Source organism: Physella acuta, unplaced genomic scaffold (genome assembly GCF_028476545.2).
Source record: "Physella acuta isolate Inbredline_101_S28 unplaced genomic scaffold, ASM2847654v3 ptg000129l, whole genome shotgun sequence".
Taxonomy (NCBI): domain Eukaryota; kingdom Metazoa; phylum Mollusca; class Gastropoda; family Physidae; genus Physella; species Physella acuta.
In genome coordinates, this window is record NW_026731648.1 from 277,817 (window position 1) to 305,200 (window position 27,384).

Genomic DNA, 27,384 nt, shown 5'->3' on the forward strand with positions numbered 1-27,384 from the left:
AGTGAGCTTCCCTCTTGTATACACATACAATTTTAGTGCTACATTAAGGAGTTTAGATTCTAAAATGTGCCCATGTATTCTTTTAAGCCTTGAAGTGAGCGAACTGTGATACCAAAATCAGAAAGACGTCACCCAATAACCAGTATGAGGACAGACGTCACTCAACAACCAGGCTAAGACGTCACCCAACTACCAGGCTAAAGACAGACGTCACCCAACAACCAGGATAAAGACAGACGTCACCCAACAACCAGGCTAAGACGTCACCCAACAACCAGGATAAAGACAGACGTCACCCAACAACCAGGCTAAGACGTCACCCAACAACCAGGATAAAGACAGACGTCACCCAACAACCAGGCTAAGACGTCACCCAACAAACAGACTAAGGACAGACGTCACCCAACAACCAGGCTAAAGACAGACGTCACCGAACAACCAGGCTAAAGACAGACGTCACCGAACAAACAGGCTAAAGACAGACGTCACCGAACAACCAGGCTAAAGACAGACGTCACCGAACAACCAGGCTAAAGACAGACGTCACCGAACAACCAGGCTAAAGACAGACGTCACCGAACAACCAGGCTAAAGACAGACGTCACCGAACAACCAGGCTAAAGACAGACGTCACCGAACAACCAGGCTAAAGACAAACGTCACCCACCAAACCATTCTGAGATAACTTCCTGATGTCTGAGATGTGATTCCAATGTTGACCACACGTCGTCCTGCCACAAACTGCCACGCGAGGAGTGAGTAAATGTTTATCAGCATCTGACCGTGCTAGAACAAACAGGACAGTTGCTCAACATGACGTCATTGACAGTTGGAATGTTCGACTCCTTCCGGGGATTATTGATATCATATCTGACGTCGTTGGCCAGCGTTTGGCTCTTGTGTTACTTATCAGCCAACTTGGGTAAGTTTTACATTTAAATACAACATCTCTTGAACCTTTTTCAACATCTATCTTAGTACGGCAAGCACTATTTCTATTAGTGTTACTACTACCGGTTCTCTAATTACACTTTGGCAACGAACAAGACTTTCTGGTCTGGTTACTTTGGAAAATTCAGATATGAAAAATATTTTTATTCACCTACAGCAGCCACTGCCATCCCTACATAATGCAGACTTATCATATCTTGCTTGATAAGTTCTAATTTACCCATAAAATTAAAAGATCTCCGCAACTAACTCATCCACACCAAGCACACACACACACACACACACGAACACACAGACACACGCACAGATACACAGACACACAGATAAACACGCTCTCTTTCTCTCACACACACGCACACACGCAGACATGCACGTACACACTCACGCATGTACACACGCACGCACACACCCACATATACGCACGCACGCACATACACCAACACACCTACGGTGCCAGATCAGATAATTGTTTGGTAATCAAATAACATACATTACCTTTTACCCACCTACCCATCCCCTTTACAAATCCTATTATTATACCTGTCTTCTGTACGGTGACGTGTTTAATATTTCAGCTAGATTTAATTACATAAGCACAAATAAAAACACATTAGGCGAGGATCATTCAAAGCTAAACAGAATAATTTATGTATGTATGTATATATATATATATATATATATATATATATATATATATATATATATATATATATATATATATATATATATCTATATATATATATATCTATATCTATCTATCTATATATATATATATCTATATATATATATATATATATATATATATATATATATATATATATATATATATATATATATCTATATATATATATATATATATATATATAATCCGAATTACATGAAACCAACTTTTTATGATTTGGATTTTTAAAAATCCCCATCCGCCCAAAACAAATGAGATACATCATGTTGCTATCACCAGAAGAAGGCACACATCAATGTTTATCAAACGTCTCTAAAAGAAAATCTTAAGGTCATGGAGTTAACGCGAAACTTTTTAATTTCTTCTGGTTTCCCTGTGGCTGCTGTTTCAATCTTCTCTGATTTTAACACAGCCCAGTGGCTGTATCCGTCAACGTAAAAACCTCTCCTTACAATTCAAATCGTGTTTAATTTTTCCGTTTTATTTCTGTTTTATTTTTTTTTAAAGTCAATTTGGCCACCCATAGTGCTGTAGGCATTTGTCTAGCGAACTCTTGGAGTCTGAAGAGAGAGGGGAAGGAACTCCTGTATTCTGAGGGAGGGGAAATAACTCATGTACTCTGGGCATGAGAAATGGCTCACCTGTCCTACTAAGCGAGGTAATCCATCCGGCGTATCGCTGATTGGGGGGAGGGGGGGGGGGTCGATGTGAAATATTTTTGTACCCCTCACACAGACCGAGGTTCGAGGTTCTAAACACGACAAGACTAAATTTAAGCTGGTAACATTCGTTTAGAAAATGAGATGGAACTATTTTTAACTCTGAAATTGTAAACACTGGTTTGTTCACATTAACCCGAAGACTCATTAAATTATACAAGACACATTAATAATTTAACCAACGACACACCGATAATTTAATATTAGGTCGAGACGTGTCCTCTTGAGAGTTAAGGTGGTATCTATTTCTGTCTGGACCACACGTCTTAGTTAATAACTTTTTTATGCCTGCTAATTAGAATGTGCTTGATTATGTTTTAATTTCTTAATATACGTATTAAGACAATATTTAGTAAAGCAAAAAAAAAAAAAAAAAAAAAGAAAAGAACGAGTACTTTGATTAAATCGACATTTCAGACATAAATATTATGTCGCTCAGCATTATATATAGCTTGTTACAGAATCATTAAAATATCCGATTACAAGACATTTTTCAAATTGCGTTTAACTACTTTAATCTTGAAGATTCTAACGTTTGTTTCATATCCTTTCCAGTTTTTAAAGTAATGTCAGGTGATTATGATTGAATCCTAACTGCTCACATCCATTGTGAAGTGTTAAACCTAATAGAACATTGTTAATCAGTTTACAATAGTTTGTAATTTCGAGTTTTTATAACTTGTCGCCGAAGTGAAAGTAAAATCTTTTTTCACTGACCAACTAGAGTGTTGGGCACACACACACTCTTACGTTACCACACACGCGCACATACGCACACACACACACACACTTACGTTCACACCGTTCACACACACGCGCACATACGCACACACGCAGCCACACACATACGCGAACTCTAACACACACTCACACACTCACATACACACATGCACACACATATACTATCACGCACATACACATACACCGACGCACACACACGCACACAAACACCAACTCACGCACACACACCATCTCTCACACACACACATACACAAACACACAGTGTATTACTACATAGTAAATGTATAAGATTGTGGTTGAGCCTGAAGTTTTAAACCCCACCCAAACCCCATCCCAGTCATGCCTTTGGAGCCAGGCATGGTACCCTTACATTAAAATCAGTGTAGATCATTTACATGAAAACTAGTTGAACAAAGTATGTAGGCGACAAGCTAGACAAAAGGAAAGTTGTATTGACGGGTATCTACCAGAGAAAAGTTGCATTAACGGACATCTACCAGAGGGACGGGGCATTCGATCACGTGACCGTGACAATCATCACGTGATCTCGCGGGTTCAAACTGCTGGGAAAGGTCAATGTCATTATCCGGTGGTGCCGTAAACATGGGGGTGATGACGATAATTACCAAGGGTGGGGTGGGGTGGGGATGTTTGGCTGGAAAGAGATGATGCGTAACAAAGGCGAGTGAGGTGGGGGGGGGGGAGGCTGTGAGGGGTGGGCCGCTGCCCACCAGTCAATGGGGTTATCTATGATCAGTTGTGATCGGTTACTTCCCTTGGTTCTGTGTCGACAGCCGCATACGATTTAGTGTTGTAGTTAGTGGGCAGGGTAGTTTGTGGGCATGGTAGTTTGTGGGCAGGGTAGTTAGTGGTCATAATAGTTTGTGGACAGGGTAGTTAGTGGGCAGGGTAGTTAGTCAGCATTGTAGTTAGTGGGCAGGGTAGTTTGTGGACATAGTAGCTTGTGGGCATGGTAGTTTGTGGGCAGGGTAGTTTGTAGGCAGGGTAGTTAGTGGGCTGGGTAGATTGTGGGCAGGGTAGTTTGTGGGCAGGGTAGTTTGTGGGCAGGGTAGTTTGTGGGCATGGTAGTTTGTGGGCATGGTAGTTTGTGGGCATGGTAGTTAGTGGGCTGGGTAGTTTGTGGGCAGGGTAGTTTGTGGGCAGGGTAGTTAGTGGGCTGGGTAGTTTGTGGGCAGGGTAGTTTGTGGGCATGGTAGTTTGTGGGCAGGGTAGTTTGTGGGCATGGTAGTTAGTGGGCTAAATAGTTTGTGGGCAGGGTAGTTAGTCGGCATGGTAGTGTGTGGGCATGGTAGTTAGTGGTCATAATAGTTTGTGGGCTGGGTAGTTTGTGGGCAGGGTAGTTTGTGGACAGGGTAGTTAGTGGGCATGGTAGTTAGTGGCAGGGTAGTTTGTGGTCAGGGTAGTTTGTGGTCTTCCGTGCTTGAGGCAGTGTTCAGATGTACAGGTCTATCTCTACAATTTTACAACACCTTACATTGGTGCAACACGGCGACCACTGTGTATCACTTGATGTACTTGTACCGTCCTGATTTCGTGTGATAAGCTCTGGTTGGCGAGTGAATTAGCTATCAGCCTTGATTACGTTTGTCATCATTCATCCGAAAAATTCTGATTATCACAACCAGTTGTGTGGTGGGAACGGTTGGTCGACAGGTAAACCGACACCTCCGCTTAATCAGGTGGGACATTCACATAGCGGCATTAGAGTAGCATTCATTCATTCATATATATATATATATATATATATATATATATATATATATATATATATATATATATATCGTGACTAGGAAATTATGCCGATGTACACACATACCAAGCGTATATTCTTCCCCCCCACCCATCCCCTTACAATGTGATTGCTAATGTGCATCTCATAGGTAAGAAGTGAAGAAATGAAAACGAAGACATCTATGACGTATGTAAACACAACTACTCACCTTTTGTTTTCATTTATTTACCTGAAACCCCCCCCCCCCCCCCCCTCCTCCCATCCATGGATCAAATACTATCTAGGTCAGCATTTATTAATTACAGGGAGAAATATTTACGTAATTGACCTGTCGTGTTTATTGATGTGTTTACCTATTAGTTTCCTGATATCTTTTCTAAACATTTGTTAATGTAAACAGCCGTCTTCCTTACAGGATAGCGGAGAAGCCAATTAAAAATAATTTCTGCGAAAATATAAAACAATATATTATGACATTTCTGAAAAAAAAAAGTAACATTTAAAATGTAGCTGTTAATTGTAAGATGGCTAGACTGCTAACCTGAAAGTCTCGAATTCGAATATGGGTTCAAGTCAGTACAACGTTGTGGACACAGACTTGTGAACTAGAGACGTTGTGTTGATTTAAAGCTACTTTTAAAAATGTAGGCATGGACAACCACATGCTACTTTAGCGGTCGGTACATAAGGGATTTGCTACATTATGGGTCGATATATTACGGTCATTGCATGAGGGAGATAGTATATCAGGGGTCAGTAAATGAGAAAGTTGGTACATAAGGGGGTCATTACATTAGGGAGTTGGTACGTCGGGAGTCATTACATGAGGTATTTGATTTATCCGGGGTTGGTAGATGAGGGAGTTAGTACATCAGGGGTCATTACATAAAGGAGTTGGGTACATCAGGGGTCATTACATAAGGGATTGGGTACATCAGGGGTCAATACATAAGGGATTGGGTACATCAGGGGTCATTACATAAAGGAGTTGGGTACATCAGGGGTCATTACATAAAGGAGTTGGGTACATCAGGGGTCATAACATAAAGGAGTTGGGTACATCAGGGGTCATTACATAAAGGAGTTGGGTACATCAGGGGTCATTACATAAAGGAGTTGGGTACATCAGGAGTCATTACATAAGGGATTGGGTACATCAGGGATCATTACGTTAGGGAGTTGTTACACCAGGATTCATTACATCAGGGAGTTAGTACATAAGCGATCTGGCACATCAGTGTTCATTACATGAGAGATGTGTCAGTACAGTGTAAGCACATCAGGCGTCTAGCCTCCCTCTACAACATAGAGATAGTATAGCTGATATCTAATCATAGTCCAGAATCGTACATTAGAAAGAAATTCCCAATACTCGTGTCAAATAACTGTAAACACTAAATAAAATAATCTTTTTTATTGATTCAAACAACGGGTGACACTCTCAGGGCTGCAGATTTGACGATATATATATATATATATATATATATATATATATATATATATATATATATATATATATATATATATATATATATATATATATATATATATATATGTGTGTGTGTGTGTGTGTGTGTGCGTGTGTGTGTATATGTATGGCGGTCTAGTTTTCACTTTGTAAACTCGCTATATCTATTCGCATTATGTAAATGTTTAACATGACTTCATTCAAGTTAAAGTCAACTGATGGATGTTTTAATCACAATAATCTCAGGACGACACACAGCGTATGAATATTTAATGACAGTAAGTAGTCCATTGTATGAATTGTAAAAAGTATTAGTGTATCGGATTTTCTTGAGGATTGTTAAATTCGTATTAAGTTTTAAAAACGTTTTAAACTCTCAATGAGTTGTGGGAAATTGATATTTTAGCTCTTAGTTACTTTTGATTAATTGTTTGAGCTATTAGAAATTTTTGATTAATTGTTTCAGACCCTGTACAGTTTTATGTTACCCCTCTACCGATGTAGTTTGTTTGTTGAATTTATAAGGATAATAATAAAACATCTCATTTCTTGACATTTAATATCGTCAACATTAAATTTCCTATCATCTTATACAACTTATGAACTCATGAAATGGAATTTATATAGAATACTTTTACAAGTGTCCGCCCCCCCCCCCCTTCCGGAGAAAAAAGTCTGGAAAAAACACTGAATATAATTTATTTATAGATATTCGAATATGATTTAAAAAAAAAATAAATTACTAATTAGTCAACGACTATACAAGTAGGTCGTAAAGCTATAAAAAAAAGCAGAAAAAACAAAACAAATGGTATTACAGTAAAATTATTTCTTTAAGATAGTCACATATTCTATATGTTTTATGTCAACTGTCAGCACACAGCTCAAGAAAAAAGCCATAATTTCTTACTCGATACAACTGTTTTCTTTATCAGCTGAATAATCAGCGCTTCGTCAGTGACTAATTAACGCTTTTTATATTCCACAATTTATCTCTGAATAATTAGACCAATCCAACACTATACAAGACTAGTCGCTGTTCTATCATTTCAACACATTACAAAAAAAAATTTAAGACGAAATCACGAGAACAGCCCATGTGATAAATCAGCGTCTATAAATAGCTTCAGTTTAAAGTAAAATCAAAGTAGCAGCCACGATCGAGGTTATAAATGTGGACAGGGCGTTCACTTGAGGTACTATTCAATGGTTGTTTATATGCGGACGTATCTGGATAAGTTGGCTGGATGCTGCAGGGCGTTTGATTTCTCCGGGGAGCGGCTCTGGCTCATCTGCCGGACGATAGATCACCGGGACCCGGACAAAGCAGGCAGGATGTAATATTCGGTGGGCGAGAGTGACCATCATCACTTGTATTCATACGCTGCGTGCTTCCCCCTCCCCCGCGTGCTAATAGAATTATGGTAAGATTCTTATCCCGGACAACACCCTCTTGCAGTTAAGCCGCGGAGATTGACTGGCCGGTGTTTGGACATGAAAACATACTTCGAAACGGACACACATGGACTAAAAATAGGCGGTTTAAAGGGAGAGAAGGCTGAAATAAAGGCAGGTAAATGGAGAGAAACAGACTAAAAACTTGCCATAAAAAAACCAAAGAATAAAATAAAAAAAAACTGTCAAAAAATATAAAAAGACAAATTACAGAAAAAAGACCGAAAAACCACCCCAAAAACAACGTTTGCAAAGACACAAAAAGAACGACTCCAGATTTGTAAGCTGACGGAAAAATATACCATTAAAATGTACACAAAAACTTGTCATCAATCTTAGCGATTTTCATTTTTTAGTGAAACAAAATTTGAGACTTGGCATTACCAACTTGCACACTGAGACTCCCGGCTACACAATGTGATACTATACAAGAATCACATGTGTGTAAATCAGTTGCTCTTTGAAACATTTGATAGGTTTATGTGAACGTGAAAACTTAAAAAAATTGATTTATAAAATTTTCAATCACTTTAAATGGTCAGCTTATTTTCACATGAAACTGTGAACGGCGCTACACTAAAAGAGAACCAATCACGTTGGTAAATCGGTTTCTCTTTAAAACCTCTGTGCTGAATTTGCAAAACTAAAAAAATAATTATATTTCATTCTAGATTTTTTTCAGTACCTTTAAATGGTTTGTTCTTTTTTCACACGAAAACATCTCTAACAATTAAAATTAGGGCATCATTTAATTAACATTTGCTCATTATTAATTGTTAATTAATTTTCCACCATATTTTTTTATTTTACAGCGCGTTGTTTTACTGTTTTTTTTTAAAACGTCCTAATCATATCAATTCTATCTGGCTTTTAACATTTCATAATATTATTCGATGTTCGTTGTTCTGATTCGTTCATGCGTGTTTCTATGGTCGAAAATAATATAAGCATTCATAAAGAGCGAATGGGGGGAAGGGAGGTGAACCAGCCAACTTATATTGTTTAACTTGTTCTTTAACGGTTATTCTTACAAGAGTATAGCCATGATTTAAATTACTAAGATTCGTTAGCTAAGTCAGGTTATGTATCTACTTTATCTTGTGTATTGTGTATCCAGGGCTAAGTGTCGCATGGCGGCGCCCCCCCCCCCCCTCCCTCTATGCCTGACCACAGCCGAATGCCTCTGTCTTGCTGGCTCGCCTTGGTGGTCGTTCATCTAGGAACTCTAGCGCCCTTGTCGGTGACTTTTACTGGACGCCATACGCCTAGTGATGCCGTGTTAGCATCAGTTGTTTTATCGTGAAGTTGTCTCTCCTAGATGGGTTGCTGTCCCCAGCTATCATGGCTCATCTATCTTAAAGTATATGGTAGTCAATAGAGCAAAAAAAGTAGAGTTGATCGACTTTTATGACCAAGGCTCGCTGACGTTTTATAAGGCTAGCGTGTGTGTGTGTGTGTGTGTGTGTGTGTGTGACCACCTTTACATTTAGTAAAGAAAGGAACCCACGAAAACAGGGCGGACCCATGGATGTTTGATAAAGAAAGGAACCCACGAAAACAGGGCGGACCCATGGATGTTTGATATAGAAAGGAACTCATCCGAACAGGGCGGACCCATGGATGTTTGATATAGAAAGGAACCCACGAGAACAGGACGGACCCATGGATGTTTGATATAGAAAGGAACTCATCAGAACAGGGCGGACCCATGGATGTTTGATATAGAAAGGAACTCATCCGAACAGGGCGGACCCATGGATGTTTGATATAGAAAGGAACCCACGAGAACAGGACGGACCCATGGATGTTTGATATAGAAAGGAACTCATCAGAACAGGACGGACCCATGGATGTTTGATATAGAAAGGAACTCATCCGAACAGGACGGACCCATGGATGTTTGATATAGAAAGGAACTCATCCGAACAGGGCGGACCCATGGATGTTTGATATAGAAAGGAACTCATCCAAACAGGACGGACCCATGGATGTTTGATATAGAAAGGAACTCATCCGAACAGGGCGGACCCATGGATGTTTGATATAGAAAGGAACCCACGAGAACAGGACGGACCCATGGATGTTTGATATAGAAAGGAACTCATCCGAACAGGGCGGACCCATGGATGTTTGATATAGAAAGGAACTCATCCGAACAGGGCGGACCCACTGATGTTTGATATAGAAAGGAACCCACGAGAACAGGACGGACCCATGGATGTTTGATATAGAAAGGAACTCATCAGAACAGGGCGGACCCATGGATGTTTGATATAGAAAGGAACTCATCCGAACAGGGCGGACCCATGGATGTTTGATATAGAAAGGAACTCATCCGAACAGGACGGACCCATGGATGTTTGATATAGAAAGGAACTCATCCGAACAGGGCGGACCCATGGATGTTTGATATAGAAAGGAACTCATCCGAACAGGACGGACCCATGGATGTTTGATATAGAAAGGAACTCATCCGAACAGGACGGACCCATGGATGTTTGATATAGAAAGGAACTCATCCGAACAGGACGGACCCATGGATGTTTGATATAGAAAGGAACTCATCCGAACAGGGCGGACCCATGGATGTTTGATATAGAAAGGAACTCATCCGAACAGGACGGACCCATGGATGTTTGATATAGAAAGGAACTCATCCGAACAGGACGGACCCATGGATGTTTGATATAGAAAGGAACTCATCCGAACAGGACGGACCCATGGATGTTTGATATAGAAAGGAACTCATCCGAACAGGACGGACCCATGGATGTTTGATATAGAAAGGAACTCATCAGAACAGGGCGGACCCATGGATGTTTGATATAGAAAGGAACTCATCAGAACAGGGCGGACCCATGGATGTTTGATATACGTTGGTTCCAGAGCTGAAGATTTTTTGTTTGGTGGTCATACACTCTATCGACCGACCACGTTAAGATCTACGACCTCTTGTCTACTACACAGGCGGTCAGAGTCGGCCGTCCAGAGGCGTAGCGACCCTTCCCGGCACCCGCCGGGGACAAACTTTTGATTTGCACCCCCCCCTTCAAACTTTTGATTTGCACCCCCCCACCCCTCAAACTTTCGATTTGAACCCCCCCCCCCTCAAACTTTCGATTACTTTTTCCAACCCATTTTGGCGCCCCCTAAGATCGGCGCCCGGGTACATATGTACCCCCTGCCCCCCCCCCCTCGCTACGCCTCTGCGGCCGTCCGTCTACTAGAGGTGCGAACATCTAGGAAGGACTAGACATGTTTTATTTCATGCAGAAACACGGCGAGGTGGGATACAGTTGGCAGACAATACAAGGAGTTTGTTATACACGGGTGTTTGGACAATGGGTTATATTTTATTTAACAAAGAGAACAGTCAGAAACAAAGTCAAGATGACTTCAAATACAACATATTCAGCAAGTCCCGAAGTCAACTTGTGAAGATGAGTTAGATGCAATATACAATGTCTGTCATTTAATCCCGTGTAACTATAATTTAATTTTTTTTCCCAGTTTCTATGCAATTATTTAAAAAAAAATGTTTGTACGTGTGTTCAAAAGAAGCTGTTTATCATTTTAATTTTGTTCCGCTATTTAACAGTTTTTGAAAATCACATCTCCACAAACTTCTTTTCAACAAGGTTTTTTAAAAAAGTTGTATTTTTTAAAGCTTTTGTTCAAAGTATGAAACTTTGACAAGGAAACAATTCAAACACTTCTGAAATTTTGACATGTCAGGAATTTCCCATTTGAAATAAAATTAAGTGACAACTATCCATTAAATACGACTTTCATCAAAATGTAGTGGAAAACTGAAAAAAAAAGCTTTTACATTTTTTTTATTATAATAAAAAAATGTTGATACAAACTTTTCTGCCTAGTTCTAACATGACTTATGAAAATTTCAAATACTTTTACTTTTTAATTCGATTTTGTTGCATTAAAATTTAAAAATTCGAAAAAGAAAATATTAAAATCTCTATCTAAAACTATTCTTCGTATTCGCGGATGCTTTTATCTTTGTAAGTGTTCTTTTTGTAACAGGTTTTTCAAAAACAAAATTCCGAAATCCCTGAAAACAAGTTAAAATAATAACCGATCGGATAATCAAACCTACATACCCACCCACCCACCCAGCCACTCACAAACCCACCCACCCACCAACCTACCCACCCACCCAGCCACTCACATACCCACCCACCAACCTACCCACCCACCCAGCCACTCACATACCCACCCACCAACCTACCCACCCACCCAGCCACTCACATACCCACCTATCCACCAACCTACCCACCCACCCAGCCACTCACATACCCACCCACCAACCTACCCACCCACCCAGCCACTCACATACCCACCCAAAACATCGGAAATGAGAGAGGGTTGAAACCTCGGTCGGGTAATTGAATTTACGAAATGTTGGATGGGGTGGAGGAATAAAGTGAAAATATTATCGTTATTCCGCTTGTCAAGGGGAGAAAACCGTTTGTCTGAGTGCTTCTTGGGCTGGGTCCGAGTTATAGGGTGGCAAATCGTTAAAATGACATCCAGCGCATGTTTAGATTTACCCGTTTGGAGAGAAAAGGGAGGGGGGGATGGAGATGTGGGTGGGAGGGATGAAGGACGAAAGTCCACCCCTCATCCCTCCGCCCCTCTTTCTACATATGGGACGTGTCTTTGCATCCATAAGGGACGCTTGAAGGCAGACGACTCAAATGTCTGGCACTGTGATCCTGGGCAAACTCTGGTCTATCTGCGAGCCGGATCTTGTGTGCCCAGGCAGCGGACACTGGGGTCCCGTGTTTACCAGAATACGGCTCGTTAATTCAAGCTTAAATAGCAGTAACAAACCCGCGGTGTCGGCCGGCTACAATCAGGGTCTATGGCGGCCATTGTTTTAGGCGGCACGTGCCATTCTCGCAGATAGTATTGCGATAACGAACCCGACAATTTAGCACAATTTAACAGTAATACATATATATATATAATATATATATATATATATATATATATATATATATATATATATATATATATATATATATTAAATTCAGCTCTATTGTATATATATATATATATATATATATATATATATATATATATATATATATATATATATATACAATAGAGCTCAATCGGCTAGGCTTCGATCAAGCCATAAGCAGTCATAACAAAATGTAAATGTTGACTCTAGCATATACGTGAGGTTTAAAATCAAAATAATTTAGCAAAGCATTGCAAAAACTATAAGCAACTACTGCGATCTAACCTGATCCTAAGCATTAACCAACACAACAACGAAAAGCGCGGTATGGCGAAATTTAAAAAAAAAATACCATCGAACTCTTCTTATAACCTAAACAAAAATATACTTGTGCATTCACCCTGAGAAATAACGAACGTTAAAAATTAATACTATTTAAAATTTTACTTACATAAACCTTAATTCAGTATTTAATGCTGAAACTTACATTTAAACTTTTTATATAAGTACTTAATCCAAAGCGTAAGCAGTCTGCCGTTATAAAAATAACTGCATTATCACCTGCCTCATAACATCATCTTTGACGTAAATGTACACTGAAAAAAATACAAATATAGGAAGCAGAGTACCAGTCAATTAAACCCCATTATATCACCTGACATATACATCGTGTAATTACCGCGTTATCAAACACCCTTGCCCGAAAATGGAGTAGGATATTTTCAACTATTGATGACAAATTGACTCAAAAATTAATGTTAACAGTAACCGTAATTTTAAAGTAATTTTATGGTTCGTGTTAATGTTAGGGGAAGGATGAAGGCTATGGTTAAAGTTAAGCTTTGATATAGGGTTAAGGTAGAGGTAAAAGTAAGGGTAAAGGGAGATCGAAAATAAAAAACATAGCTATCTAACATCGTATCTTTCAGATGTGATTTTTCACATTTATTTCGTAGCCAATGTCACAAATAATCCTTGCATCTCATGATCCATACAAGTCTTTATGAAAAGCTTATCAATATGCTAGACAAAAATTTAGTTAGTTTGTTTATTGCGTGACTCCCGGTTAAGTGGTTTGTATATGTTTTCTTGATGCTTTTAACTTGGTGGGAGTCAGATGAGATTTTAACTTACAGGTGGTGGGGGGGGGGGTCAGATGAGATTTTAACTTAGTGGGAGTCAGATGAGATTTTACCTTAGTGGGAGTCAGATGAGATTTTAACTTAGTGGGAGTCAGATGAGATTTTAACTTAGTGGGAGTCAGATGAGATTTTAACTTAGTGGGAGTCAGTGTTTCTTCCAGACTTTTTCTATGGGGGGCACTTGAAATCTTCGGGAGGGGGGGGGGGCGGTAAACTTTCTTCGGGGGGGGGGGGGCGGACACTGTTAAAAGTATATATTTTCTATATAAATTATATAAATTTCATTTCGTTCGGGGGGGGGGGGGAAGGGGGGGGGGCGGTAAAAAGAGATGCCTGGAAGAAACTCTGGTGGGAGTCAGATGAGATTTTAACTTAGTGGGAGTCAGATGAGATTTTAACTTAGTGGGAGTCAGATGAGATTTTTAACTTAGTGGGAGTCAGATGAGATTTTAACTTAGTGGGAGTCAGATGAGATTTTAACTTATAGGGGGGGGGGGGGTCAGATGAGATTTTAACTTAGTGGGAGTCAGATGAGATTTTAACTTAGTGGGAGTCAGATGAGATTTTAACTTATAGGATGGGGGGGGGGGTCAGATGAGATTTTAACTTTGTGGGAGTCAGATGAGATTTTAACTTTGTGGGAGTCAGATGAGATTTTAACTTATAGGGGGGGGGGGGTCAGATGAGATTTTAACTTATAGGGGGGGGGGGTCAGGTGAGATTTTAACTTTGTGGGAGTCAGATGAGATTTTAACTTATAGGGGGGGGGGGTCAGATGAGATTTTAACTTATAGGGGGGGGGGGGGGTCAGGTGAGATTTTAACTTTGTGGGAGTCAGATGAGATTTTAACTTATAGGATGGGGGGGGGGGTCAGATGAGATTTTAACTTTGTGGGAGTCAGATGAGATTTTAACTTTGTGGGAGTCAGATGAGATTTTAACTTATAGGGGGGGGGTCAGATGAGATTTTAACTTATAGGGGGGGGGGTCAGGTGAGATTTTAACTTAGTGGGAGTCAGATGAGAGTAGCAATCAATCAGGTATAAGGAGGTCTGGGAGAGAAACTTGATCAAAAGACATCAAACTAATTGACGTGGGAGGCAGACTTAGTATCAGGCAACGATTGGGGGGGGGAGGGAGGGACGATAATATGATATTTGGTAACTTGATATGGGAAGTAGAATTGATACAACTGCATCAGACAAGTTGACAAAGGAGGCTGACTTGTTACAAAGATATAAGATAATGATATAAGATAACTTGACATGAGAGGCAGATTTGATAGTATGACAGCATACTACTTGGCAAGTGAGACAGACTTGATTAAACGACATTGATAATATTGACATGGGAGACAGACTTCAGTACTGCTCATAAAATCAGAACTTGTGTTGAGCCGATGCATGTTTTCAATAATTTAATGTTCCCAAACAGAAACAACAGCAACCACAATTAAATAGGCCTACTGATTACATTAACATAATTTATTTCTCGAGTTCCTGTTTTTATATTATCCACTACAAGCCAATCTAATAAAAACTAAAGTCATGGGATGCTTTAAAATTTTTTTTTTTTGCCTGTAAATGAATCAAGTAATCAACACATCTGCGTTAAACTTGATCTCTCAAAGTTGTGTTCGACTTTAATATTGTCAGTCTAATTCGGTATATACAAGATAATTTTGTAAACCTTAATGAATAGATGAATGTATGAATGTGACATTTGTGTCGTCAGTATCTAGACTTTGGTCACGTGCCATGACAGAGCTTTTCTCAACACTTCCAGAGTTTTCCCGCGCACCACCTCTGCGCATGACGTTCCTATGACGTCGCAGACCGCGAGATACCGACCTCAAATGGAGAAACCCTTGAAATCTATTTCAGCTTAAATAAAGGACTCGCAAATTTTAATGACGGAAAGATTCAATTACGTTCCCCATTTCGGGCAATGTCTCATTCTGGACAAAATGTCGCTAGTCTTTATTTACCTCCAAGACTTTTCCCCGGCTCTGACCGACCTGCTATCGACAGCAAACCCCCAAATTGAAATGAACACATGATGAAATTAGAAGAAAGTTTATCAATTAGTGCGTTGGTTTGTCATCTCCGCAGAGGCGAGTGCCGTGTTGATTCAAGATTTTGCGCTGGAGCATCCAAGGGACGGAACTCTTGGAGCGGAGTATCGCGGGACAACTCGTGATTTGCTTCTCTATCGAGGATCGATTAAGAAAACCGAAGATGGGTTTCCATCGCATCATTTGTTGGGCAGGCCTGGGGCTTCAGTGGTGTTGACACTGGCAGGATCGGGGCTCGGGTACACACATGAAAAGGGAAGGGGGAAACTCGTAAAAAAGTCAGGGGGTGGTGGAAAAATGGAAGCGAGGGAGGGGCGATAGTGCCCCATGGTGACGTGGGGTAGACCACGTCAAGAAGACCCACACAAGTGGTTGGTGAATGAAAGGAATGCTTAAAGCGTTTAGGGTGTTTGCATATCATTATGTTAATATACAGGCTGTAGGGACTGAATGTGAACGCTATAGTAATTTCACACGACTCTCTTTCCTGATAGACATGTTAAATGATTTGTTCAGTTTTCTGAAGTTTTGGGGTAGCCCTTCTCATCTATAGTGTTGTTGCTTTCAAGACATTCAATGCGCTAAGACAGTTTTTGGTCAGATGAGTCAGATTTGACCTGTTTGTGACAGTGCAATGTCCAGCCCGACTTCTCATGTCGGGTACATATTAGAGCTGAGTTGGCTCAGCTGCCCATCATGTATCCACCACCAATCAGATTTTTTTTTACCAGGAAGATGTTTAGAAATCTGGCCAAGAACGCTTATCCAACGTTTAGAGTTTTGCTTATTGTTAAGACCGATAATCCTGATAATCCAGATCTCTCTTTGGGCGTGTTGGTTTTGATATGTCCCGGGAAGCCATTATTGTTGTGTTTAAAATAGCTTCTACGAAATGTGTCTGAATTTGACTTTAGGATTGGGAGGTAGAGCTCGAGGCTACTAGCATGAATGTTGCATGTTATGGTTTTAATTCGTAATTTAATTTTTACACTGGTAAGCGTGGTGGTGTAGTAGAACTCGTGGCCGATACACGTAAGCTTCGAATCGGTCCATGTGAGATTTTCCTGATTCTAACGGGGGGGGGGGGGGGGGGGGGAGGGGGGGGTTGTTACTAAAGTTTAGGACAGCATAGAACTGACCACTGTCCTAAGCTTGTGAGAGACTCAAACACCGAGGGCACACAATGATTTATTTAACGAGCGGCCAACAACTAGACCTTAGTGAAAATGCTAGGTTACTTTTTTTTTTACAGTTTCTATCTTTTATAAAATTAAGTAAATTAGTAGACTGTAAAACGAATCCATCTGTAAGCTAAAAGAGTAACTTTTTACACGAAAGATTATACTAATTACTTTTTAAGGTTAATGGGAATAATATTTGTAACCTGAATACCCAACGTTAATTAACTTTACAAAATAACAGTGTCAGGCTTTTAGAATATATAATTAGAAAGTCGCCGTTAATTGTAAGTGGGTAGTTTTGTATGGATCTATTGTGTCGGAGCTGTAGCCTATATATATATATATATATATATATATATATATATATATATATATATATATATATATATATATATATATATATATATATATATATATATATATATATATACTTAGTTATGCGAAATTATATGTTTGCACACATTAGAGAATGGTACTTCGGAAATAATAATGTCTTGACATGCGCATAATTAATTTATTTATTTCTGATTGGTTAGTTGAATACTAGTCTTGTACTAGTTGCTTTGTTAATGATAACATTAATACACTATTGAGATCTAATATGTTTTGCCATTTTATCTAAGCAACAAGTTTCACATAAAGATTATTGCATTCAACTTCATTCCCGTTCACACAAATCTAAGCTTTTGAAAACAAAACAAAAATAAAATTTCTGCACAACTTCCTTTACACGACAAGGATATGAGTGGTTGAAAAAAATAAACACTTATTTAAACAGAAATCCTTCAATATAATTTCCTTTCATGCCCTACTACATCTAAACTGAACGCACGACTTGAAGGTTAGCTGGACACGTCTGTTTAGACGGCCCCAAACAGATCGATGCACTTGATTGTTTACAAGCGTCCATCGCCGTCTACCTGTCATCGTCAACAATCGGCCGCAACACTGCGCATGCCCGGCTTTTGGCGTCGAGGGTGTTTAACAACTACGTCACTTCCGGTGGCCGGATTAACTTTCGGTTTCGTGGCAGCGGACGTTTGCCGGGTTGCCGCACGACGGCCATGTTGCCAGATCCAGCATATCGCATGTCGTACCTGTCGTCTGATTAAGAATTGATGGCGGGAAACACGATAAGCCGGGACACGGCTGGGCCGCGAACTCTGATCTTGATTTGACTCACGGCTGCATGTGGTCATGTTCTCAGGGAGGTCAGGGACTAACAGCTGACGTGATGCACACTGCACAACTTGCTAGCTAATGGTGTACATAACTTGCTAACTGTTGTTGTACATATCTTGCTAGCTGCTGGTGTACACATCTCGCTAGCTGTTGTTGTATAGTGCAGGTTTTGCTAGATGCTGTTGTACACATCTTGCTAGCTAATGGTGTACATATCTTGCTAGCTGCTGTTGTACACATCTTGCTAGCTGCTGTTGTACACATCTTACTAGCTGCTGTTGTACACATCTTTCTAGCTGCTGTTGTACACATCTTGCTAGCTGCTGTTGTACACATCTTACTAGCTGCTGTTGTACACATCTTTCTAGCTGCTGTTGTACACATCTTTCTAGCTGCTGTTGTACACATCTTTCTAGCTGCTGTTGTACACATCTTGCTAGCTGCTGTTGTACACATCTTGCTAGCTGCTGGTGTACTGTACACACCTGATATTAAGCACAAGTAGTACACCACACACCCCAGACTAGCTGATATAATGTACTACGTGTAACCCACACCCTATACTACCCACGAGGTTCCCACACCGTCTAAACAACGACCCCGAACGAAACTACAACCCAGAAACACAAGAGCCGACAATTCGTCAAATACAATCAGCCTTATCTAACCCCATCGCCACAACATCCCCACCTATCTACCATCTATCTGCTCCTTATCTTAAAGCATTGACACGCCTTACAGCGTCCCTGTTCTCTCTAGGGTTCGTCTGCACTAAAAAAAACCTCATAACATAATTAAAATGAACGACCCCACCGGAAAACTAAAGTTTACCTGATATAATGAGGGTATGTACGTTTAAGGAAAACAAATGTTTACCTGTTATGTTGAGGATATTTACCACCAAGAAAAACTTAAGTTTACTTGTAGTGCACATGGTATGTACCATTAAAGAAAACAAATGGTTACTTGCTATGCAGATGGCATATAACATTAAAGATAACAAATGTTTACTTGTTATGCAAAGGGTATGTACATTAAATAAAACAAATGTTTACTTGTTACGCAGATGTTATGTACCATTAAAAAACCAATGTTTACTTGTTACGCAGATGGTATGTACCATTAAAAAACAAATGTTTACTTGTTACGCAGATGTTATGTACCATTAAAAAACAAATGTTTACTTGTTACGCAGATGGTATGTACCATTAAAAAAACAAATGTTTACTTGCTATGCAGATGGTAAGTATTCTTAACAACAAATGTTTACTTGCTATGCAGAAGGTATGTGCCATTAAAAAACAAATGTTTACTTGCTATGCTGATGGGATGTGCCATTAAAAAAACAAATGTTTACTTGCTATGCAGAAGGTATGTACCATTAAAAAACACATGTTCACTTGTTATGCAGGGGATATGTACCATTAAGGTAAACAAATGGTTACTTGCTATGTAGATGGTATGTAGCATTAAAAAAATGCTAACTTGCTATTGGTCGGGGGGGGGGGGGGGTACCACAACGAAAAAGCTAAATTTTTTTTGCTGTGTGCAGGGGGGATGCACCATTAAGGATAACAAATGTTTACCTGCTATGTCGAAGGAAACAACCACCCAGAGGTAAAGTGAATGTGTGTTCTGGACTGTTGCAATACCGTGTACAGATTGCATTAATTTCTCGGCCTCTAACTAAACAGGTGCTGCCACCGTTCTGTACCCCTGGAGCCTGGGGAACATCACCCCCGGGCTGCTGTGGGTGGGAGATGTTTATCACCCCCCGTCTGGCCTGGTCGGTTTATGTGGTTTTAATTACACGGGATGCCAGGAAATATCTTATTCCTCTAATTTTGTACACAAACTACATCTAATGAGGCTTTAGGTATGTGACATGTTTAACAAGGCTTCAATTTTTTTTTTCATTCTGAAAATTAAAAGTTGATTGTTACCTGTTTTGTTTAATCAAGCAATATTAAAACAAATATTCTTTATCATGCTCAGCACTAGCATTTGTTTCCATAATATATTCTAAAAATATTTTTCATCTTACCATACTTCTGTTTCTATAGCTTCCATCCATTTTATCCAAGGTCGCAATGTTCCATTAACCCATAGCCTTCATTAAGTCAGGTATAACTAGTAGGTAAATGTCGACTGTAGCTTATCCACCCAGGTAGTCTGTCATGTCGCCGCAGGTACTCCGGTCAAAGTTTTGTTATTCCTTGACTAAACACAACCCACTCACCGGGGGAAAACAAGATATCAACAGAGAGGAGTTATCTCCCTCCTCCTACCTCTTATCCTGTCACTATCCCCGCACCCAATTATCCCATCACCATCCTGACGGCAGATTATCCCGACGGTTGAATCCATATGGGTACTAGTTACAAGACCCGTGTGTATACTGGCAGTAGATAACCAAACATGAAGAGAAAACACGATCACATTCTGGTACTGGTGTGGGAGAGACGCTCCCTGACATTGCCCTGACGTGACAGTTATTACACGTTTATGATGCGCATCACTTAACTCTGGAATGCCAGGGCCCAGGGCACGTGATTTGATGACTCGGGGGTTTTGACTGCTCATCTCTGACGCACCGTCACTCCCAGGTTGTATGAAATAAATCCTTCTGGCATTCGTCTGCTCGGGTAGAGTACGTAGAGTGTTAGACATGAGGGGTAGACATGCTTCTAGCACAAGATTAGCTATACACAGCAGACATGCTTCTAGCACAAGTTTAGCTATACACACCAGAGGTAGACATGCTTCTAGCACAAGATTAGCTATACACACCAGAGGTAGACATGCTTCTAGCACAAGATTAGCTATACACAACAGACATGCTTATAGCACAAGATAAGCAATACACACCAGAGGTAGACATGCTTCTAGCACAAGATTAGCTATACCAGATGTAAACATGCTCACAATATAATATTACACAACTTCTAGAGCTATAGAGAGGTAGACATGTTTCTAGCACAAGATTAACTATACACACCAGAAGTAAACATGCGCACATTATAAGATTACACAACTTCTAGAGGTATATGCAAGACTGTAACAAAACTGTCGTACCATGCACGATACAAAAGGGATTCATTTCCATTGTGTTATTCTACTTGGGCTATCAGAATATTAACGTGAACTTAAAATAATGATTCGTATTTATAAACAAATCAACTATAAAAACACAATGTAAATCTTAATCCCACATTAAATGATTCTCATTACTTCTTACAAGAAGTTATTCTCATTACATCTTACATGAAGTTATTCTCATTACATCTTACATGAAGTTATTCTCATTACATCTTACATGAGAAGAGTTTCATTAAATCCTAGATAATTGTATTTACTTCTTACATCATGAGATGATTTTCATTAAGCTTACAACATAAAATGATTCTCATTACATCTTACGAAATGAAAAGATTCTCATCACACGTGTAAACACGGGGCTGTACCCCTACAGATAAGGACACAACTTCTCAACACCACACTTAGACACAATGTCTCTGATTGCACGATTAGCCGTCATGTCAAACACTGGAAGTTGGGGAGTCAACCGACTTGATACAGGCACACCTAGACTTCTGCCCCACCCCACGGGCTAGGTACCCCCCCCCCGCCTAATGCCGGTATCAACACGACCTTTGATATGTCATGTGACCTCATCTATTGACACGTAGATAGCATGGCGATCGCCCGTCCCCGTGATTTGATTTACACCCCCCGGCGTTCAAATGATTCCTATTTCTCGCCCTCCCAAAATCAAGGTCGGCGGATAATTGAGTCGCATTTCTCACACCAAAGGCAACATTCCCATCCCGGCGAAGATATGTGCGAAAAGCTGACAGGATTTATACTAATTTTATCTTCATTGGCTTTATATTTGTAATTCAATTTTTAGTTTTTTTTTTTATCTTGCAGCCAGGCGCGTCATCATCCCCCCTCATCTCCCCTCCTCTAACTCCCTCGCCCATGCAAACACTTGTTTCTTCCTAACTAAATTTTTTTTTGTCCGCTTCCAACTTCGTTTCGTCTCCCCAACTTTTCCGTTAAACCGTCCCCACCCTCTCTCAACTAAGATGATGTGTTGGGACATTAAGACCCGTTTGCTTTTCCTTATTAATATTGACACACCGTCGGCCGGAATTCTTTCCCGTGTACAAAGATTTTTAAACCCCCCTTCTACGCATGGCGAAAATATAATAAGAAAAAGGTTAAAGAAATGCCCAAAGTCTTTGCGCTAGATTTGATGGAATAATTCTTTTTGTCAGACATCGCGTAGTTGTGAGAAAGTGTTGAGTGAAGTTTTGCCTTGAGCAGTGAGCGGTTTACGTGTTCGTTCGTTTCCGTGATGAAACGAGGCTCGCTCGAGCATGTAATATTGGGAATTTGTTGAGTCTATGCGGTGTAGATTCGTGCAAACATTGCTCGTGTGGTGAAATGAGAAACAAAGTCCAGAACGGTGAGAGGTTGATACAGGGGATTGTCTGAGTCAGTAGAGAGTAGCGAGGTAATTGGTGAGGTAAATATGTGAGAAGTAGTGAGATAAATATAGGAGAATTGGTGAGGTAAATATGTAAGAATTGGTGAGGTAAATATTTGAGAAGTGGTGAGATAAATGTAGGAGAATTGGTGAGGTAAATATGTGAGAATTGGTGAGGTAAATATTTGAGAAGTGGTGAGATAAAAATATGAGAAGTGATGAAATATATATGTGAGAAGTGGTGCCGAGAATATATGATTGGATCAGTAATTACTAGGTGTTGTATGTTTGACTATGTATGTCTGTGAGTCACGATGCTATCCATCGCGTTAGTTAAGGGATAGGATTAAAGTTTGGGTTAGTAAAAGAGTTGTTTTTAGGATGATTGTTACCTGTGATACTAGATTTAAGAAAATATATTTGTGTGACGGTTACTCGTAAATGTTAATTAATCAGCGCCGTGCTGATGAGGTCATTAGGTTTAATGAACATTTTTAGAGCTGATTCAAAATGTATTTTATGAGAGCTGATTATTGGCCCTAAAATTGACAATTTAATAATTGGCCCTAAAATGGACAGTTTGAGAATCGGCCAATAAATGGATAGTTTGAACATTGTCACTAAAATGGGCAGTTTGAGAATTGGCCCTCAAATGGACAATGTATTGACGGAATAAACTAAGGCAACCTTTAAACCGAGAAGTACATGCCCACATGTATCCAAAGTTACTCACCATCACCTTCTACACAAGCTCTACAGCCAAGAGCAGGTTTTTATAAAGCTCGCCAGCCGCACGCGCGCCCTATCTCTTCATGTTACTCTTGACCCCCCTCCCACTCCCCCACACACACACCCCATGCACTCAACAGAACATAAGAAAGTATAAATAGAAAGACAAAGCCTTACCTGATCTAAGATCTACCTGTGGAGACATCAACACACCTGATGATACGATCTTGTTGTGTCCAGGTTTCTGATGGTTTTCATTTAGTGTTATCCGATACATCAAACATTATCAAAAACGTGAAACATCATCAAATACATGAAACATCATCAAATACATGAAACATCATCAAATACATGAAACATCATCAAATACATGAAACATCATCAAATACATGAAACATTATCAAATACGTGAAACATCATCAAATACATGAAACATCATCAAATACATAAAACATTAACAAATACATGAAACATCATCAAATACATGAAACATTAACAAATACGTGAAACATCATCAAATACATGAAACATCATCAAATACATGAAACATTATCAAATACATGAAACATCATCAAATACATGAAACATCATCAAATACATGAAACATCATCAAACACATGAAACATCATCAAATACATGAAACATCATCAAATACATGAAACATCATCAAATACAAGTAACATCATCAAATACATGAAACATCATCAAATACATGAAACATCATCAACTACACGAAACATCGTCAAATACACGAAACATCATCAAATACATCAAACATCATCAAATACATCAAGCATCGTCAAATACATTAAACATCATCAAACACATTAAACATCACTAGATACGTGTAATATCATCAAATAAAGCATAATCCCATACATGAAATACCAAAACAAGGAACCCTATCAAACTCACGAAAATTATCGAATAAACGAAACATCAACTGATTCATGATACGTCATCACATTTACAAACATCATTAAATACATGAAAATTCATCAGATGCAGAAACATCAAATTTATGAAACTTCAATACATAAATCATTATCAAAACATAAAACATCACAAAATACATAACAAGAAATCGAACGCATGGATCTTCATCAAAATACACAAAACACATCATCAAATACATGGAAAATAATCAAATATACAAAACAACAAATTTCCCCAGATATAAAAAAAAAATACAATAACGTAGTAAAACAAATGAAAGCCACGATATGATACACTATCTAGGGCGGGGTAATTGAGTTCAGTGTGGGACAAAAACAGCAAGAAAATTAAAGTAATAGCTCGCGTTGATTGAGAGTTTTTCCCCACAAGTTTGGATCGTTTTACCGTAGATAAGCCAGACAGTTAAGGGATGTTTGGATTAGATATTGGGCGGGCTGTTGGCTGCAGGTCTGTGTACATGAAGGCTTCATTGAAATCTTGGCTGGCGTTAGCACATACCCGCTTCAGCTTAATGTAAGACCCACACGCACTGTTATTACATAACATAATACACATACACATACGACCTCACAGATAACCCCATTCCCGCCACACATCTACAGACACACATACTCACACACACACATATTATATATGTATGTATATATATATATATATATATATATATATATATATATATATATATATATAAAATATTTACTCAAATATAAATTTATGTGCATAAGAGAATCTAAGCCTGTAGGCTTATATATATTTATATAGTTATATATATATATATATATATATATATATATATATATATATATATATATATATATATATATATATACATTTATAAACACATTAACAATACTTAAACTCAAAATGGGCAAAGACTACCTAAATATCTAATTTTAACACTAATCATGGGTAATTAATGACTTTCTAATGAGAAAATAATTGTCCAATTAACTAGACCAGGGGTCTCCAAACTACGGCCCGCGGGCCGGATGCGGCCCGCGAGGTCCTCTCATCCGGCCCGCGGACATTTTTTTGTCCACGGAAAAAATCGTTTGTTGGTGATGGCTGAGGAACTTTGCCCAGAAAAATCACGACATGCCTTGAAGAAACTGGCCCCCGAACTGAAATTTGATAGTTAATGCGGCCCTCGGACTAAAAAGTTTGGAGACCCCAGAACTAGACTGTATAAATGACTGAATGACCCCTCTCTAGTTAAACAAAACCTTCGCCTACATCTCCAATCAAGTTTTTCATACCTCTACAACTCATCCACCAGCCCGAGCTAAGCCTGCCGTCACGTGGTTCCCTTCAGCAGCCGACAACAACAAAAAATGGCCCGGTTTCCTCGGCCGCTAAGACAACAAGGAGCAGAAAGCGCGCACATTTTTCCAGTGCGGCTGTCAATAAGCCGAACAATGCAAGCGAGATTGTGCACGTTCAGTTCAATAGAGCACCGATGAATTTCTTGTTGTGTAAACAAGGGGCAGGTAGCTCTACATCACCAAACTGTAGTCTGAGAAGTTACCTCCCCTTCCAACATCAAACCCCCCTCTCCCTCCCAGGAAAAGCAGGTTAGTTAAATAAACCTTGTCGGTCTAGGTGTGTTTGTTGTGGTTGCCGGACCTCCCCCTCCCTCAGACATTTCGTCCCGGGGGTTAATGGTTAGACCAACGGAAACATGGAGGGCAGGTCGCTGACATAGTTTGGAGATAACACTGATACAATAACAAGGGGGAAGATGAGTATCATGATAAGTCTTGTCCATGTCTACAGCTGGCTACATCAATGCCATGATAAGTCTGGTCAATTTATACATTTGGCTACATAAGTGCTGAGATAAGTTTTGTCCTTGTCTACAATTGGCTGAACTAGATCTGGGATAAGTCTTGTTCATGTCAACATTTAGCTGAACTAGATCTGGAATAAATCTTGTCAATGTCAACATTTGGCTGAACTAGACTTAGGATAAATCTTGTTCATGTCAACATTTAGCTGAACTAGACTGAGGATATCTTTTGTCCATGTCTACATTTGGCTGAACTAGACCTAGGATGAGTCTTGTCCATGTTTTATTTGGATACATTAGTCCCAAGGATGACTTGTGTATGTCTAATGTCCTGTCATTTTTATTGTTGAAATTATTACTTCACTAATAAAATGACTACATTGAAGAGGGGAAAATACTTGGTAAATACGAGAAAACAAATTAATTTTCATAATTTTGTTATGTTATCGTTTAGAGAGATAGAGAGAACCTATAACCCTGTGGAGGTTTTCCTGTATTGTAAAACTACATTTAAATTTTTATTTTATTTTAGAAGTATAGAAATCATATAAAAAATAAAAGAAATGTTTTTACTAATGAACTGAGCTCATTAGCAGTTACCGAATTAGCTTGGGGTGGGTGGGTTTATTGGAATGAGGTCTTAACACGAGCAAGTCTGGAACTGTTGATGTACACGTGTCGTGCAGGTAGCGTTACACTTACCTGGACCCTCAGCTACAGACGGGTCATTGATCGATGTGCTCAGGTAGATAACTAGATGGAGACTGATGATGGGAGGTGGGTGGGAGTTGTTGGGTGGGGAGTGTGGGTATGTGGGGAGTGTGGGGGTGTGGGTAGATGGGGAGTGTGGGTAGGTGGGGAGTGTGATAATGTGGGAAGTGTGGGTAGGTGAGAAGTGTGGGTAGGTGGGGAGTGTGGGGGAGTGGGGAGTGTGGGCAGGTGGGAAATGTGGGGAGTGTGGGGAGTGGGGTATGTGGGTAGGTGGGGAGTGTGGGTAGGTGGGTAGGTGGGGAGTGTGGGTAGGTGGGTAGGTGGGGAGTGTGGGTAGGTGGGGAGTGTGGGGGAGTGGGGAGTGTGGGCAGGTGGGA

The 27,384-nt window shown here is 39.7% G+C and overlaps 1 protein-coding gene across 1 annotated transcript in view; it reads left to right on the top strand.

Moving 5' to 3' along the window:
• Positions 1-568: 568 nt before the first annotated feature.
• Positions 569-27,384, top strand: part of LOC131935035 (lachesin-like) — a 131,248-nt gene continuing 104,432 nt past the window's right edge. The window contains exon 1 of the mRNA XM_059291310.1: positions 569-922. Within this exon, the coding sequence (XP_059147293.1) occupies positions 814-922 (109 nt within the window). The 5' untranslated portion in view covers positions 569-813. The remainder of the gene's footprint in view (positions 923-27,384) is intronic.